We start from the raw sequence: 15068 nt of genomic DNA, 5'->3' as shown, positions 1-15068 counted from the left end.
AATACACTCATGGGTTAACTTCACCCTGTATGCTGGAAGCGAACCCTGTTGCGTCACAGGACCGCGGTACCGCGCAAGCAAGGAGTCTCTAATCTCAATCCCAAGACTGAGGATTTGAGTTCAAAGACCTCATGCGCTCGACACCGCAACTGGGGTGTCAGAGAAACAGAAATAATAATATACAAAGGCACGAGAGTGCGTGCGGTGCCGCACCGACAGACGCTACTAACCACCCAGGCTTGGGTCAGGAAAGCGCAGAGAAAGCGCACGGCGCCGTACTGGCGGACACAGCAACTGGACGCTGTAATGTGTGTTACGTGCTGATAGCTAGTCGGGCGCTAGATAGCTACCACCATCCACCAACAGACAACAACACTAGGAATGGGATATTTAGGAGCTTTCATCCTTCGACATACATCCATCTACACACACACATAATATAAAGACAATACTAGCGCATGGCCGTGCGGCCATGCGAACCTTAAATAGCTGCAGCACATTCAGGACCTGTGAAAGAAGGACCAATGGAATTGCTGCAGCACCTGAGCACGTGACCACAGACCTCCACTGAGAGATCCTGCCCTGGGCATGCTCAGTGCGCAAAGCAGAACTAGTCCTAGTACCTGCAGGACCTTCCATGAGAAGGACCAATGAGAGTCGCTGCAGTACCTGAGCGTGTGACCCTAGACCTCCACTGAGAGATCTTGCCCTGGGCATGCTCAGTGTGTGAAAATAAGGACTTAGTCCCAGAGAAGCCTGCTCGCCGCAGATCAGTGCAGGGTACAATGGGAGAGCCAGAAAAGGCAGTAGTAACCCTTTGCACAGAATCAGCTCCAGCGAGACGCTGGGAGCGACGCCTCCGCTGAGCAGAGCCCACTGCGGCCGATGCAGAATGGGAGACCGCAGCAGACACGGATCGAGATTCCCCCTGTGCAGCAGAGGAAACTCGACTCCTAACACAGTGTATATGTACATATAATTATACAGAACCATGGAAATGCATTCTAGTTTAAATGCTTTCAAAATGAATTTGTCAATGGTTTATTTTTATCAATTAACAAATTAAAAGTTAATGAATAAAATAAATATCTAAATCAAAATCAATAAATACTGATTGTAAGAGCATTTTTTCTTTTTGCCCACTTGTCTTTTTGTGGGTGTAATAACATTACTACTTTTGATGGTTTTACACAAACTTGCCTTGTTTTATGCATCATTTTCTCATAAATGTAAGAATACTTTTTATATACTATTTGTAATACTACTGCAGAGTTTACAGAATGACAACGAACCTGCCAGCCCTCTTTTGAAGTTTTTTATTTACTAAGGCCTCATTCTCACGTCAGAAAAATGGGCCGACTATTTTGATCAGACTTTGATTAACGTTTGATCAGAGTCTGATCAGGGTGTGGTCTGAGTATCATCCGTGAATGCCCCATAGACTTGGGTAGGAGGGTTATCCGTGAAAACCACAGATAAGACTTGTCCGAGAAAATCAGACATCTGAGTGAGGCCTATCTGTGTATATATGTGTATGTAGTGTAGTGTGTGTATTAATGCGGGCAGGGTCCTCGCCCCTCTGTATCAGTCTGTCATTGTTAGTTTGTTTACTGTAAGTGATATCTGTAATTTGTATATAACCCCTTCTCACGTACAGCACCATGGAATCAATAGTGCTATATAAATAAATAATAATAATAATCTCACTTCCTGCTGCGCAGTCCTGCTTCTCATCTAAGTTACAGTATGTCCCCATATTTCAGACTATGGGTCATACTGTGCTCTCAGAAGTGGCTTTTACAATGTAAACCTAGGGAGCATCTGAAAATGGCTCCATAGACTTAGAAAGAGACTTCCAGCTCATACATACAGCATAGAGTGATCCGGAGAGTCGTAAGAGAGGTGATATCACTGAGAAGAGACGCAGAATGTCGCTGGATACTGGAAAAGACTGTGGTAGGTGAATATATGAACACATACCGCACTACATACACATATACATAAATTTAGAGAATAAAAAACGTTATGGGAGGGCTTCTTTTAACATTTCACATATAATTTTAAAAACGCATAGATAATTTTAAAAACGTTTAGATATATGCATGGTGTGCCTATATTCATTCATGTAGGCTATAAATAAATGAACTCTTCAGATTTCTTTGGAGAATTTTGGAAACCCAATGTCTCTACTTTTTTTTTTTTTGTTCTCACTGTTGATTGAAACTCAGAAACTTCTAAGTTACAGTTAGAACTTCATTTACTGTCCTGTCCAGCACTAACTGGAAAAAGACCTGCAGAGACTCAGAACCAGAGGTTCATGGTGAAGAATGGTGCGCCTGTCAAATCTGAAGTGCATTGAAGTTAAACCTATACATTTACCGTTAATTATTTTCTAGGGGGAAAAAGCTCATCTCTAGTTTATTAGAATATAATAATACAACCATTTAGAGAAACTTGCTTTTCTCCAAGGATCTGTGGGCTGACCTTTAAAAACACTTCTAAGCTTAATGCTCTCACTCTGTACAGTATGTCTTGTACTTCAGCCAAGAGAATAAAATATAAAGCTATCAATCGCTCAATCAATCATTTCTGAAGGTGAAACTTTGTTTCCAAATATGGACAATATACTGTAATTTGTATCACGGTGCCAAATGTGTTATGTCGAGCTCCAATTCCGCTGCAGGGATCATGTTTTTTATGATTGATTAAAAATGCTTCAAATGTCAATGGAGCTCTACAGGAAAGAAGATTTAGCGACAGCCAGGGATCAATGTGCAGTACACTGTCTTTCTCATGAAAGTGTTAATTATTATTGAATGCTGAAACCTAACTACGCTGGAGAGAGAAAAAAGAAAGATAAATGATAGGCTGGTGAAATCCACAGTGTACGTGACTGAATAGATAATAAACTGCCTTTGCTTGTTGTTCCCATAAAAGCACTTGGTTGGACGGTATATTGGAGCCATTAATCATTATATCTGGGAAACTTGCTGTGAACTATAATTCCTCACATTGCAATCTTTTCTTCTTATCTTTCTCTCAAAGAGCTTCAGAGGAAAGGTTATAAAAAGGAGAGAATCTGAAAAATGAACTTTTTTTACCCTCCTTAGAAAATAGATTGCACTTGTTTAAAATCACGAGAAGATGGAAACAGTGAGCATGTTGTTTTTAAGGGGGAACCACAAGTTAAAGGAACTGGTCAAAAAGTTTACGCAAAGGTCACGCCAGTGCAGATCTCTGACATTTAACCTAGACGGTTGTTTTATGTATTAGATTTAAAGAGATATTCTAGTTTTGATCATAAGAGTATTTTTCATCACAACTGCATTGATGCTTGATCTGTCTTTTTTTTTACCTCACTGACTATGTAAGTATTGTGGAAATATGGAAAATCCAAATTTGTGACACAAAGTCAAAACTATGGGCACATGTACGGCAAAAATGGATGTGTGAATAAAAGGGGTTGTCCAATACTAATAAAAATTGTGTTAACGATGCTAGTATAAAAATAAAGACATGCACCTATACCAGACTTCGCCACTTCTCTATACTGCTTTGGGCATTCCCCTCAGATCTCCAGGCTTCCTCTACTGGATGGGTGTGTAAGGTGACCACTGGGGCCAAACAGTGGCCGCTGATTGGCTGCAACGTGTCATATGTCACCTCTGCCACAAAGAAGCCAAAAAAGCTGTGGGCAACATTGGCAGAATTATCGATAAGCAGTAGAATCTAGTAGGTGATTATGAATTTTCTAGCACTACCACATTTATAAGTATCAGACAACCCATTTAAATAACTGGGTCATAGCCAAGTTTGTCGCTTAAAAAGCTACTTCTATGTGTTGTGTCTCTATTTAGCTTGGATCCAGCTTCTCTGATAACCCGCTATAATTGTGAGGATAGATATGTCTGGCCATACAGGTTCACTGTGGAGAGGATGGGTGAGAGGAAATTGCCATAACATGCAGACCATCCCAATATGCAGTAAGTCGTCGTAAAACACAAACTCTCAATTTTCAGAAGATTATGATGGGCTCTTACATAGCAGCTCTCCATTTTGATTCACAGTGGGAGATAAAGCAGGAGATACAACTATATGTGATCTGACAACATATATGGATCTGGATTGCCCTCGTGAGTCAACACCTTTGCTAGTCATACTGGCAAAAACTCTGCCACTGTATTAACAAGAACTTTATTTCTTTTCTGACTGTCATTTCCAATAACATCGTGAGGACGAATTTCTAATTTAAATGTCTTTTTTACATTAATTCATCACAAAACTGCATGTGTTTTGCCATGAGCTTTCATTTTAATTATGAAAAAGTTACAAAAATGTGACATATCACAAGTGATATTGCATTTAAAAAAATGTTTTCCCCATTTCCACGATGCCAGACACGTGGAAAAAAAAATAAAATAAAAAAAAATATATACGCTCTGTGTGATTAACACATTCAAATATATTCTGATAACCATTTCACCCAGTAGCAGAAAATTAATGGTTGTTTATCCATTTTGTGTTGGCTAGAAGCAAATATAATTGGCTCCATTGAATAGGCAAGCTTGAAAATGTCTTCTATTATCGGTTTTCACATAGCAGAGGAAATGAACATTTCCACCATTTGTGTTTAATCGCTTTATAAACAGAACACTCCAACTGCATACATTTCATAGACGACCAGAAAGAACAGCAGTTGGATAAATAATTCAGGCTCCCATGCTGAATGGAGAGTTTGCTCATTTCCATCTTTAAGAAGAACTCGTACAAGCATCATTCTTGTTATTAGCAATGCCATCCTGAGTAATAAACGCCTTTATGTTCAGTGCTGACAACCAGTTTTTACTTGTGGTATAAATCTATAAATAAATGAATAAAAACTTGTGATGACTACTTACCCTGACATGATGGATAACCCGTTGTGACACATTCACTTTGTAGGTTTCTATACCCAGCTCTTTGGCCACCCGCAGAATACGATTTTGTGTCGGTCCAACATATGCTCCGCCAACATCCACATACTGAACTTCTTTATTCTGTGTAGAAAGAACAGCAAAGCTATTATATGATACAGAGTCTGCAGTTTTGATGCCTCCTTTAACTATACCAACCCTATAACGAGTGGCCATTCATAGGCTTGGAAGACAGGATCAATATGGCTAGTGGTAAAAATGAATTAATCCGTAAATCGAGCATCTGGGAGACGTTTTCTTGGGCAAAGTCTTTGGCTATAACTTCTACAATATGTTATGCCCAGTGCAGCACTTGAGGGTGAGAAGAAAGAATTTCGGTGTTATATAGCATCTTCTCGGAATCTGCAGTAGATGGAACATAGTGTATCAGATTAGTCCTCCGTGTTTAGGATAGACTGAAATCTATGGACAATGGAATTTGAGGTTTTCATGTCCTACAAATCTGCATTTATATTTGTTACCATTGCCCCTCACATTTGGTGAGTCCTTTTATTACTCTGCCTGTGTGTTCGATTTCACCATTAGGCACGACTGACCCTATATTGATGATCTAGGAGGAACTGAATAAATTATATAGCTAGAAAATTACAGTTTAGACCTTGGTATGTTAGGATTCTAGGTGTATTATTTGGGAATGAGCACGCAAAGGGAGAGCAGCAATTAAGGTTTGACTCTCATTGTATGTGGGTCTGGGGGAGCGGTAGAAAGGGACAGTAGATAGAAAGCTCAAACCCTTTAACTGCGCCTCTTCCAAGTAAAGCCTGACACTGAGCCCAGAAGGAACTTTTCTTCATGTTATCATCCTCCCATATCAATGTGACAGGTTATTTTCCCAGTCAACTTTAAGGAAGTTTTTTATTTTTGCTAACAGTTTGAGAGTATGGGCAGCTGAAAATCGAATCACCGCTACACCTAATCACAACATACGGTATGTAACCATCATGAATGACATCTAGACTTTTTCTCTATTCAGTTTTCATGACTTTACAAAGATGTGTCCACAGTTATCACCTATTAGTATCTTTTACTTATATTTTCAGGAGGTTTTTGCGTGGTCAGATTTATTGCCTCAAACTAACTAACTATTACGCATTTTTCACATTTGTTATGCTTTGATGTAAAAATGCATAAAAGCTCTTAATACTGTAAAATGATAGGTAGAATTTTCTTAGGGTGTCACAGCACGCATGAGGGTATGTATGATGCAATGTTCATATTTTATAATTTAAGCTTTTTGTATTTGTCAAAAGTATGAAAACTGCTTTAAAAGCAAAAGTGTTAAAAAGGGCTTTTGTCAGCTCTACTAACTTATCTGCTGCAATAAATATTTTCCCAAAAATAAATATTTTGGAGCATCATTACATCCTTTCCGAGAGCTTACAAAGGACCAGGGAGCACTCAATATGTGTGGAGGAAAGGCGATTCTAGCAGCTAAATAGGAAAGGGTTCTTTACAGATAGAGCAGTCATACTGGGTAATGCTCTACTACAAAAGATAGTAATGTCACACACTACAGCAACATTTAAAAAGGGGCTGGATGCTTTTCTCACAACAAATGGCATTGTAAGGTATAAATAATCTAGCGATAGAGAATGTTTAACTAGTGGAGAAAGGTTGACTTTGATGACCTTTGTCATTCTCAACCTATGTAACTATATGTCTTACTTAGCACTCTGGGATGTGTGCTCCTCCTTAATTTCTCTAGAAATGTATAACTAAACTGACAACTGGATACTACCATTCCATGTGTCACTGAAGAGTGGTCCTATGTCTTACAATATGACCATCAGTGCTATCAGATTGTGTATGAAATAATGGGCATAGTAAGGGTGCATTTACAGTGGCCAATAAAAGGGAAACAAGAATTCATTGTGTCATGCACACAGGGCCGTGGAATCGATAAGCCAAACCTCCAACTACTCAATTTCCCTGACTCTGACTTCCGACTCCCTCATACATGGCTCACTACTGAGCATGTACATAAAGTGTAGATTAATCCCAGCTAAAAGCCAAGATCCTTACATCAAGAGTAGAACAGACATTTATAGAACATTACATAACTTTTTCAAATTTTTATGAAAAAAATACTCAGCACATGCTGTATTGTACTACTGTACCCAATTTATTATACATTTTAGGAGTCGGTCAATTTTATACCGACTCCGCCAAAATGGACACCGACTCTGATGCCATAGTCCTGCGCATACTTACTGGGCACTGTGTGCCTGTTTCATACATAGTCTTAAATCGGCACAATTGATTAAACAGTATCATAGTAAACAGGAACACACTCAAGTTGGGCAGCACAGTGGCTCATTGATTAACACTGCAGCCTTGCAGCGCCAGGGTCCTGAGTCCAAATCCCACCAAGGACAATATCTGTAAGAAGTTTGTATGTTCTCCTCGTGTTTGCATGGATTTCCTATGGGTTCTCTGGTTTCCTCCTACATTCCAAAAACATACTGATAGGAAATCTAAATTATGAGCCCCAATGGGGACAGTGCCGATAATGTCTGTAAGGCGCTGTGGAATTAATGCGCTATATAAGTGAGTAAGATAAATAAATTAAAAAAAAGCTGCAGATAGAGCAGTAGCAACAAGTTGATTAAAAATCATGGATCTCGACAGCACATGTGTACACAGAATATGAGTTGGCGAGAACAATTATATTCTATGGGCAACAATGATCATGTTAACAATCATTCTCATGGAAGTGCAATCAGCCTATATAAACAAGCTATTAAATGACCGCCAAACACCCTGCATTGTAGAGTAATGTCAAGGATTTTCCTCATACATAAAAACATAGACCAATTTCCATCAGCGTTTTGGATTCGATTTTCAGCATTGTTTGCTCTGGGTCAGTTTTTACCATACGTGTTTTATCAATAATTTTCTCATATAACAAAAAAATGAATAATTACAAACAATATCCTAACTAATGTTAAAAACGGACATCACATTGACTGCACATGGATGGCAATTTGTGATATTAGGGATTTTTAACAGTCCCATAGCCTTATTATGGGCAATTTTGATCCCTGATTCAGATAAAAAAAAATGGACATGTGTTCATTATTTTTTTGCCAACACACAGGGTTGGATTCATCAAAACCGGCATTGTTCGCGTGAGTCTTGATGAGGCAGCGTGCTGGAGTCAGATGCTCCTAAGCTGGAGTGTCTGACGAGTGGCGTGTAGGGACTATAGTGAGATTTCTGGGGTAGGGAATACCACAGCTTGTCATGAATTAGATGAGCAATTACAGTACACCATCACTTCGCCTCCATCCACAACTGCAGTTGGGTCATTCCATGTCAAGTGAACCATTGATTTTTACCTCTATATTTTTAATTATTTTGAGATTTTGTAATTTGGTAATAGTGTGTCAGAGAATGCAAAATGTGAAGAAAAAAATTCTAGATTTTTAATTTTTTTTAAATTGATTTTCAAAGTGTGAATTTCGGTGTTTCCTGCCTTTACATTTCTCCTCATAACTCAGACTAGGAAAAAGACAAGAGAAACAAAATTAACACCATTCTACTCAGAACTGTACAGGCTTTCACCAGATATGTCACAAGAGTATCTTTGGTAATATTTTACCCATGTGAACAGAAACGCAAAATTTTAAAACATATTTATGAAAAAAACGTTTAATTTCAAAATGTGAAAAACGGCACATGTGCCTGCTATGCTCCTAGCCAAATCTGTACCAAAACACAAGCTGGGATCTTGATGGGATCATATTTAAAAAAATAAAACTACCGTATTACAGTGTCAATTCGAAAATCTTGAATTAAGATCTGTTCAGCCTGTGGTCTAACAGTGTGGGGTCTAGATTTACCAAATAATCCATGATTTTTAGATATTACTGTATTACTTTATTATGTTACAGCTTAGAAGCAGGAGAGGACAGAGGAGAAAGCTTTGTTGGGGCTCAACCTGAGAATGACCAGGGGTAGACGGTGACTGCAGAGCAGATGACCGGCCGGCAGCTCCAGCCTCCACAGGCCATGTTTAGACCAAATCTTAACACCCAGGAAACTCCTCAAATGGAGGGAGAGAAATATTCTTAACATCCAGTTCATGTATTGTACAAACCAGGACTACGAAGAGGAGGAGAGTTTGTGAAAACATCGGTTACAGGAAGCAGAACCCATCACAGGGACTCGGCAATACCACAGCAATAAGTTGTACGGTAATTTGAAAAGAAAAAAGGAAGAAACTCACAAAACATAAAATCAGATGATTCACGGCTTAAAAAAAAAAAATCTGATAGGTCCCAAGTTGAATCCCTGTACAAATATAAACAAGAACACAAGTAACACACATGCATGTTTTCACAATTTTAAAACATACATTTTTTCACAATTGTGCATCAAAATTTTGAATTTGATTTCTCCAAAACAAAATATAAAGAAACATAGTCTTGTGACATACCGGTACCGTTCTGAGAAAAATGATGCCTCTCCCACCTCTTTATCTTAATTCAAGCCCGAGATATGATAAAAAATGTAAAGCCATACCAGGCCAAAATCCGCGCTTTTTTGACACTTTAGAAATCTGTAAAAAATTAACTGATGAAGAAAAAAATTCTAAACTTTATACCTTTACAAGAGAAATAACACAAGAGTTCTAAGAACAAATGAAATAGCATAACATTTCTGAGTCAAATTGACACAGGATTGGTAAGCAGACAGACAGACATGCAAGGAGATACTTAGATATAGCAAAGCTTAAAGGGGCTGCCTGGTCTAAAATGAAAAGTCTGCTGTCACTCAGTGTGACTGCAGAGATTTTCACCAGATTCTGAGCTGGGAACAACGAAGATATATATACGCTATGCAAAAGCCATCTAGTGGGTATGGCATCACACCATACAAGTGTCTTGATCGTGGTCACGTCCACTAGACAGCAGAGCCCACTAGACGCCCTTGACACGTATCCCCTTTCAAATGTTTGGAGAAGCTCTTATAGCCTTTTCCTTTATCATGTTTGTCTACAATTTTCTTTCAAATCCCAAGACCACTCTCTCCTTAGCTTTCTTTGGTCCATGTTCAGCGTGGTACACACCATGATACCAAATAGCACAGTAACTACTTTTCATCCATTAAATAGGCAGACTGAGTGATTACAAGTCTATAGATGTGATGCTAGTTACTACTCATGGTCAAGCTGTGAAACTGGTTAACCCCTTTCTGACGTCGGACGGGATAGTACGTCCGAGGTCAGAACCCCCGCTTTGATGCGGGCTCCAGCGGTGAGCCCGCATCAAAGCCAGGTCATGTCAGCTGTTTTGAACAGCTGACATGTGCCCTCAATAGCAATGGGTGGAATCGCGATCCACCCGCCGCTATTAACTAGTTAAATGCCGCCGTCAAACGCTGACAGCGGCATTTAACCGGTGCTTCCGGCCATAGGGCCAGAAATGAGCGCATCGCCGACCCCGTCACATGATCGGGGGTCAGCGATGCGTCAGGATAGTAACCATAGAGGTCCTCGAGACCTCTATGGTTACTGATGCCTGCCTGCTGTGAGCGCCACCCTGTGGCCGGCGCTCATAGCAAGCCTGCAATTCAGCTATATAGCAGCGATCAGATCGCTGCTATGTAGCTGAGCTGATCAAGTTGTGCCAGCTTCTAGCCTCCCATGGAGGCTATTGAAGCATGACAAAAGTTAAAAAAAAGTTAAAAAAAATGTGAAAAAAAAAAAAATATGAAAGCTTAAATCACCCCCCTTTCGCCCCATTCAAAATAAAACAATAAAAAAAAAATCAAACCTACACATATTTAGTATCGCCCCATTCAGAATTACCATATCTATCAATAAAAAAAAGGATTAACCTGATCGCTAAATGGCGTAGTGAGAAAAAAAATTGAACCGCCAGAATTACGTTTTTTTGGTCGCCATGTCATTGCATTAAAATGCAGTAACGGGCGATCAAAAGAACGTATCTGCACAAAAGTGGTATCATTAAAAACACCAGCTCGGCACACAAAAAATAAGCCCTCACCCGACCCCAGATCACAAAAAATGGAGACGTTACGGGTATCGGAATATGGCACGATTTTTTTGGGGGGAATTTTTTCACGCGATCAAAAAGACGGATCTAAATAAACATTGTACCACTGAAAACGTCATCTTGTCCCGCAAAAAACGAGCCTCTATACAGCAAAAGCGAAAAAATAAAAAAAATTATAGCCCTCAGAATAAGGCGACAGAAAAATAATTATTTTTTATATAAAATTGTTTTTATTGTATAAAAGCGCCAAAACATAAAAAATATATAAATTAAGTATCGCTGTAATCATACTAATCCGAAGAATAAAACTGCTTTATCAATTTTACCACATGTGGAACGGTATAAACGCCCCACCCAAAAGAAATTGATGAATTGCTGTTGTTTTCATTTTGCCTCCAAAAATTGTAACAATAAGCGATCAAAAAATATCATGTACCCGAAAATGGTACCAATAAAAACGTCAAGTCGTCCCGCAAAAAAACATGACCTCACATTACTCTGTGGGTCAAAATATGGAAAAATTATAGCTCTCAAAATGTGGTGATGCAAAAATTATTTTTTGCAATAAAAAGCGTCTTCTAGTGTGTGACAGCTGCCAAACATAAAAACCTGTTATAAATAGTACCGTAAATCAAACCCCTGTTTATCACCCCCTCAGTTAGGGAAAAATAATAAAATAAAAAAATGTATTTATTTCCATTTTCCCATTAGGGTTAGGGTTGGGGCTAAAGTTAGGGTTAGTGTTGGGGCTAAAGTTAGAGTTAGGGGTTGGATTATGTTTACAGTTGAGGTTAGGGTTGAGATTAGGGTTAGGGGTGTGGTTAGTGTTATGGTTAGGGATGGGATTAGGGTTAGAGGTGTGTTGGGGTTAGGGGTGGGTTGGGGTTAGGGGTGTGGTTAGAGTTGGGGGTGTGTTCGGGTTAGGAGTGGTTAGGGTTATGTTTAGGGTTGGGATTAGGGTTAGGGGTGTGTTCGGGTTAAGGTTGGAGTTAGAATTGGGGGGTTTCCACTGTTTAGGCACATCAGGGGCTTTCCAAACGCGACATTGCATCCGATCTCAATTCCAGACAATTCTGAATTGAAAAAGTAAAATGGTGCTCCTTCCCTTCCGAGCTCTGCCATGTGCCCAAACACTGGTTTACCCCCACATATGGGGTATAAGCGTACTTAGGACAAATTGGACAACAACTTCTGTTACCCTTGGGAAAATAAAAATGTGGAAGCTAAAAATCATTTTTGTGGGAAAAAAATGATTTAATATTTCCACGGCTCTGCGTTATAAACTTTAGTGAAACACTTGGGGGTTCAAAGTGCTCACCACACAACTAGATAAGTTCTAGTTTCCAAAATGGGGTCACTTGTGGGGGGTTTCTACTGTTTACGCACATCAATGGCTCTGGAAATTCAACATGACGCCCGCAGACCATTCCATCAAAGTCTGCATTCCAAAACGCCACTACGTCCCTTCCAAGCCCCGACGTATGCCCAAACAGTAGTTTTCTCCCACATATGGGGTATCAGCGACATTGGAATAGAAGAAATTAGATGCAAGTTTGAAAATTATCAACTTTTGTTTATTTATAACTATCATGAGTACTTCCTCACAGCATTATATATCAATAAGTCCAGCTACTTCTGATATTTACCATGCTACTTGCAGATTGATTATGTGAGTTTATAAATTATCGATCATTTTTTATGACGTACTTACTCTTATAGTATGAGTTCTGCCTCCAACTCTGTCTCTTGCCTCAAGCACCACAACATTCAGTCCTGATTCCACAAGTAGCTTGGCAGCTGTAAGACCTAAATTGTTAAAGTAGAGATTTTAAGCAAAGTGTAAAAATAGGACGACTGAAGATTATAAACAAGACTAGTTTATTATTACACTTATTTTAAGGTGCAAGTTATGTAATGATGGAAAAATAACTACATAATCATCTTTTCTGTTAATTAATATGTTATGGAGTTGCTTAACTGATACTCTGGGCAAGAGATATATGTAACGTCTCAATGTTCAGCTTCTCGATGAAAATGTGAATTTTGTAAACATGAATTAAATATTTTAGCACAAGAAACATTTTGCCTGCTACTTCCAAACAAAAATTCAATAACTTTGACCATAATGGAAGTGTAACATAGGCATAAAACCAAGTTAAACCCTTTCTGCCCTTGGACGGAATAGTACGTCCGAGGGGAGAACCCCCGCTTTGATATGGGCTCCGGCGGTAAGCCCGTATAAAAGCGGGACATGTCAGCTGTTTTGAACAGCTGACTTGTGCCCGCAATAGGCGAGGGTGGAATCGCGATCCACCCGCACCTATCAACTAGTTAAGTGCCATCCGGCCAGAAATGCGCACACCGGTGACCCCATCAAATGATCGGTGGTCATCGGCGCGTCGGCATAACAAAGAGGTCTCCTTGAGACCTCTTAGGTTGTTGATGCTGGATTGCTATGAGCGCCACTCTGTGGTCGGCGTTCATGGCAATGCCGTAATTCTGCTACATAGGGGCGATCTGAGCATCGCCTCGATGTAGCATAGCTGATCAAGTTGTGGCAATTCTAGCCTCCGGTGGAGGCTATTGAAGCATGCCAAAATTTAAAAAAAAATGTTTTTAAAAATATGAAAAAAGTAAAAAAATATAAAAGTTTAAATCACCCCCTTTCGCCCCATTCAAAATAAAACAATAAAAAATTCAAACCTACACATATTTGGTATCGCCGCGTTCAGAATCGCCCATTATATCAATAAAAAAAGATTAACCTGATCGCTAAACGACGTAGCGATAAAAAAAAGTCAAAAAGCCAGAATTACGTTTTTTCGGTTGCAGCAACATTGCATTAAAATGCAATAACCGGCGATCAAAAGAACGTATCTGCACCAAAACTGTATCATTAAAAATATCAGCTCGGCACAGAAAAAATAAGCCCTCACCCAATGCCAGATCACGAAAAATAAAGACGCAACAGGTACTGGAAAATGGCGCTTTTATTATTTATTTTTTTTTTTTAAAGAAAACTTTGGAATTTTTTTTTACCTGTTAGATAAAAAAGAACCTATACATGTTTGGTGTCAATGAACTCGTAATGACCTGGAGAATCATAATGGCAGGTAATTTTAGCATTTAGTGAACCTAGCAAAAAAGCCAAACAAAAAACAAGTGAGAGATTGCACTTTTTTTGCAATTTCACCGCACTTGGAATTTTTTTACCGTTTCCGAGTACATGACATGCTAAAACCAATGATGTCATTCAAAACTACAACTCGTCCCGCAAAACATAAGCCCTCAAATGGCCATATTGATGGAAAAATAAAAAAGTTATGGCTCTAGGAAGAAGGGGAGCAAAAAACGAAAAAATAAACGAAAAAAGCTGGGGTCATGAAGGGCTTAAAAGTATACCACTGAAGAAAATAATCAGAACAGGTTAAAAAGTTCCATATTTAAAATCTAAAATAATCACTCTCAACAGGAAAATACATTGATGAATGATCTGTATGAGTAGGACTGTACTAATAAAAGCTTCCCATCTTATGGATTCTAAATCCTCTGTCACGCCGATATAGTAAGTCAGTAACATCAAGCAATGGGTGATAACGGCAATTCTATCCAAGTAGGATTTTTATTCAGATTTAAAGTACACCTATAATATTAATTATATGTTTTATTTACTATCTACTCCTTTTCTAACATGTCCTTCTGTTCAGTGGTGACCAGGTTCTTAGACTCCCATCAACAGGTCCCAGCACTATATACATGCACCCTACAGGGACAAATGCTCCAGTACACCGAGCCGTGGGGTGCATGTACATCGTGAAGACAGCCTGTCTGATATAATACTATGGGCGTTATTAATTGGCTGTAAGCCGGGCAATTTGCATCACGCATACCAGTGTGACTGGCGTTCTACTCAAGCCTCATTTGTGTGCATTTTTTCTACTAGGCAGCCAATCCCTCCATAATTTGTTAGGTGTGTGGGTGGCTGTTTCTATCAGTAGTTTGCACCTGTTTTGCCCCTGCCTTTATAGTGGGGGCCTGCTGCATCCTGCTAGTGCATTCATCATCTGACTGGTTT

The 15068-nt window shown here is 39.2% G+C and overlaps 1 protein-coding gene across 1 annotated transcript in view; it reads right to left on the bottom strand.

The window, feature by feature from the left end:
- LOC138673067 (amine oxidase [flavin-containing] A-like) overlaps positions 1-15068 on the bottom strand; it is a 141793-nt gene that overhangs the window by 94863 nt on the left and 31862 nt on the right. Inside the window, exons 2-3 of the mRNA XM_069761648.1 lie at positions 12705-12799; positions 4899-5036 (exon numbers count right to left, since the gene is read on the bottom strand). Of these exons, the coding sequence (XP_069617749.1) occupies positions 4899-5036; positions 12705-12799 (233 nt within the window). The remainder of the gene's footprint in view (positions 1-4898; positions 5037-12704; positions 12800-15068) is intronic.

The sequence above is a fragment of the Ranitomeya imitator genome, chromosome 3 (genome assembly GCF_032444005.1).
Source record: "Ranitomeya imitator isolate aRanImi1 chromosome 3, aRanImi1.pri, whole genome shotgun sequence".
Classification (NCBI taxonomy): domain Eukaryota; kingdom Metazoa; phylum Chordata; class Amphibia; order Anura; family Dendrobatidae; genus Ranitomeya; species Ranitomeya imitator.
This window is presented reverse-complemented; position numbering and strand designations above follow the sequence as displayed.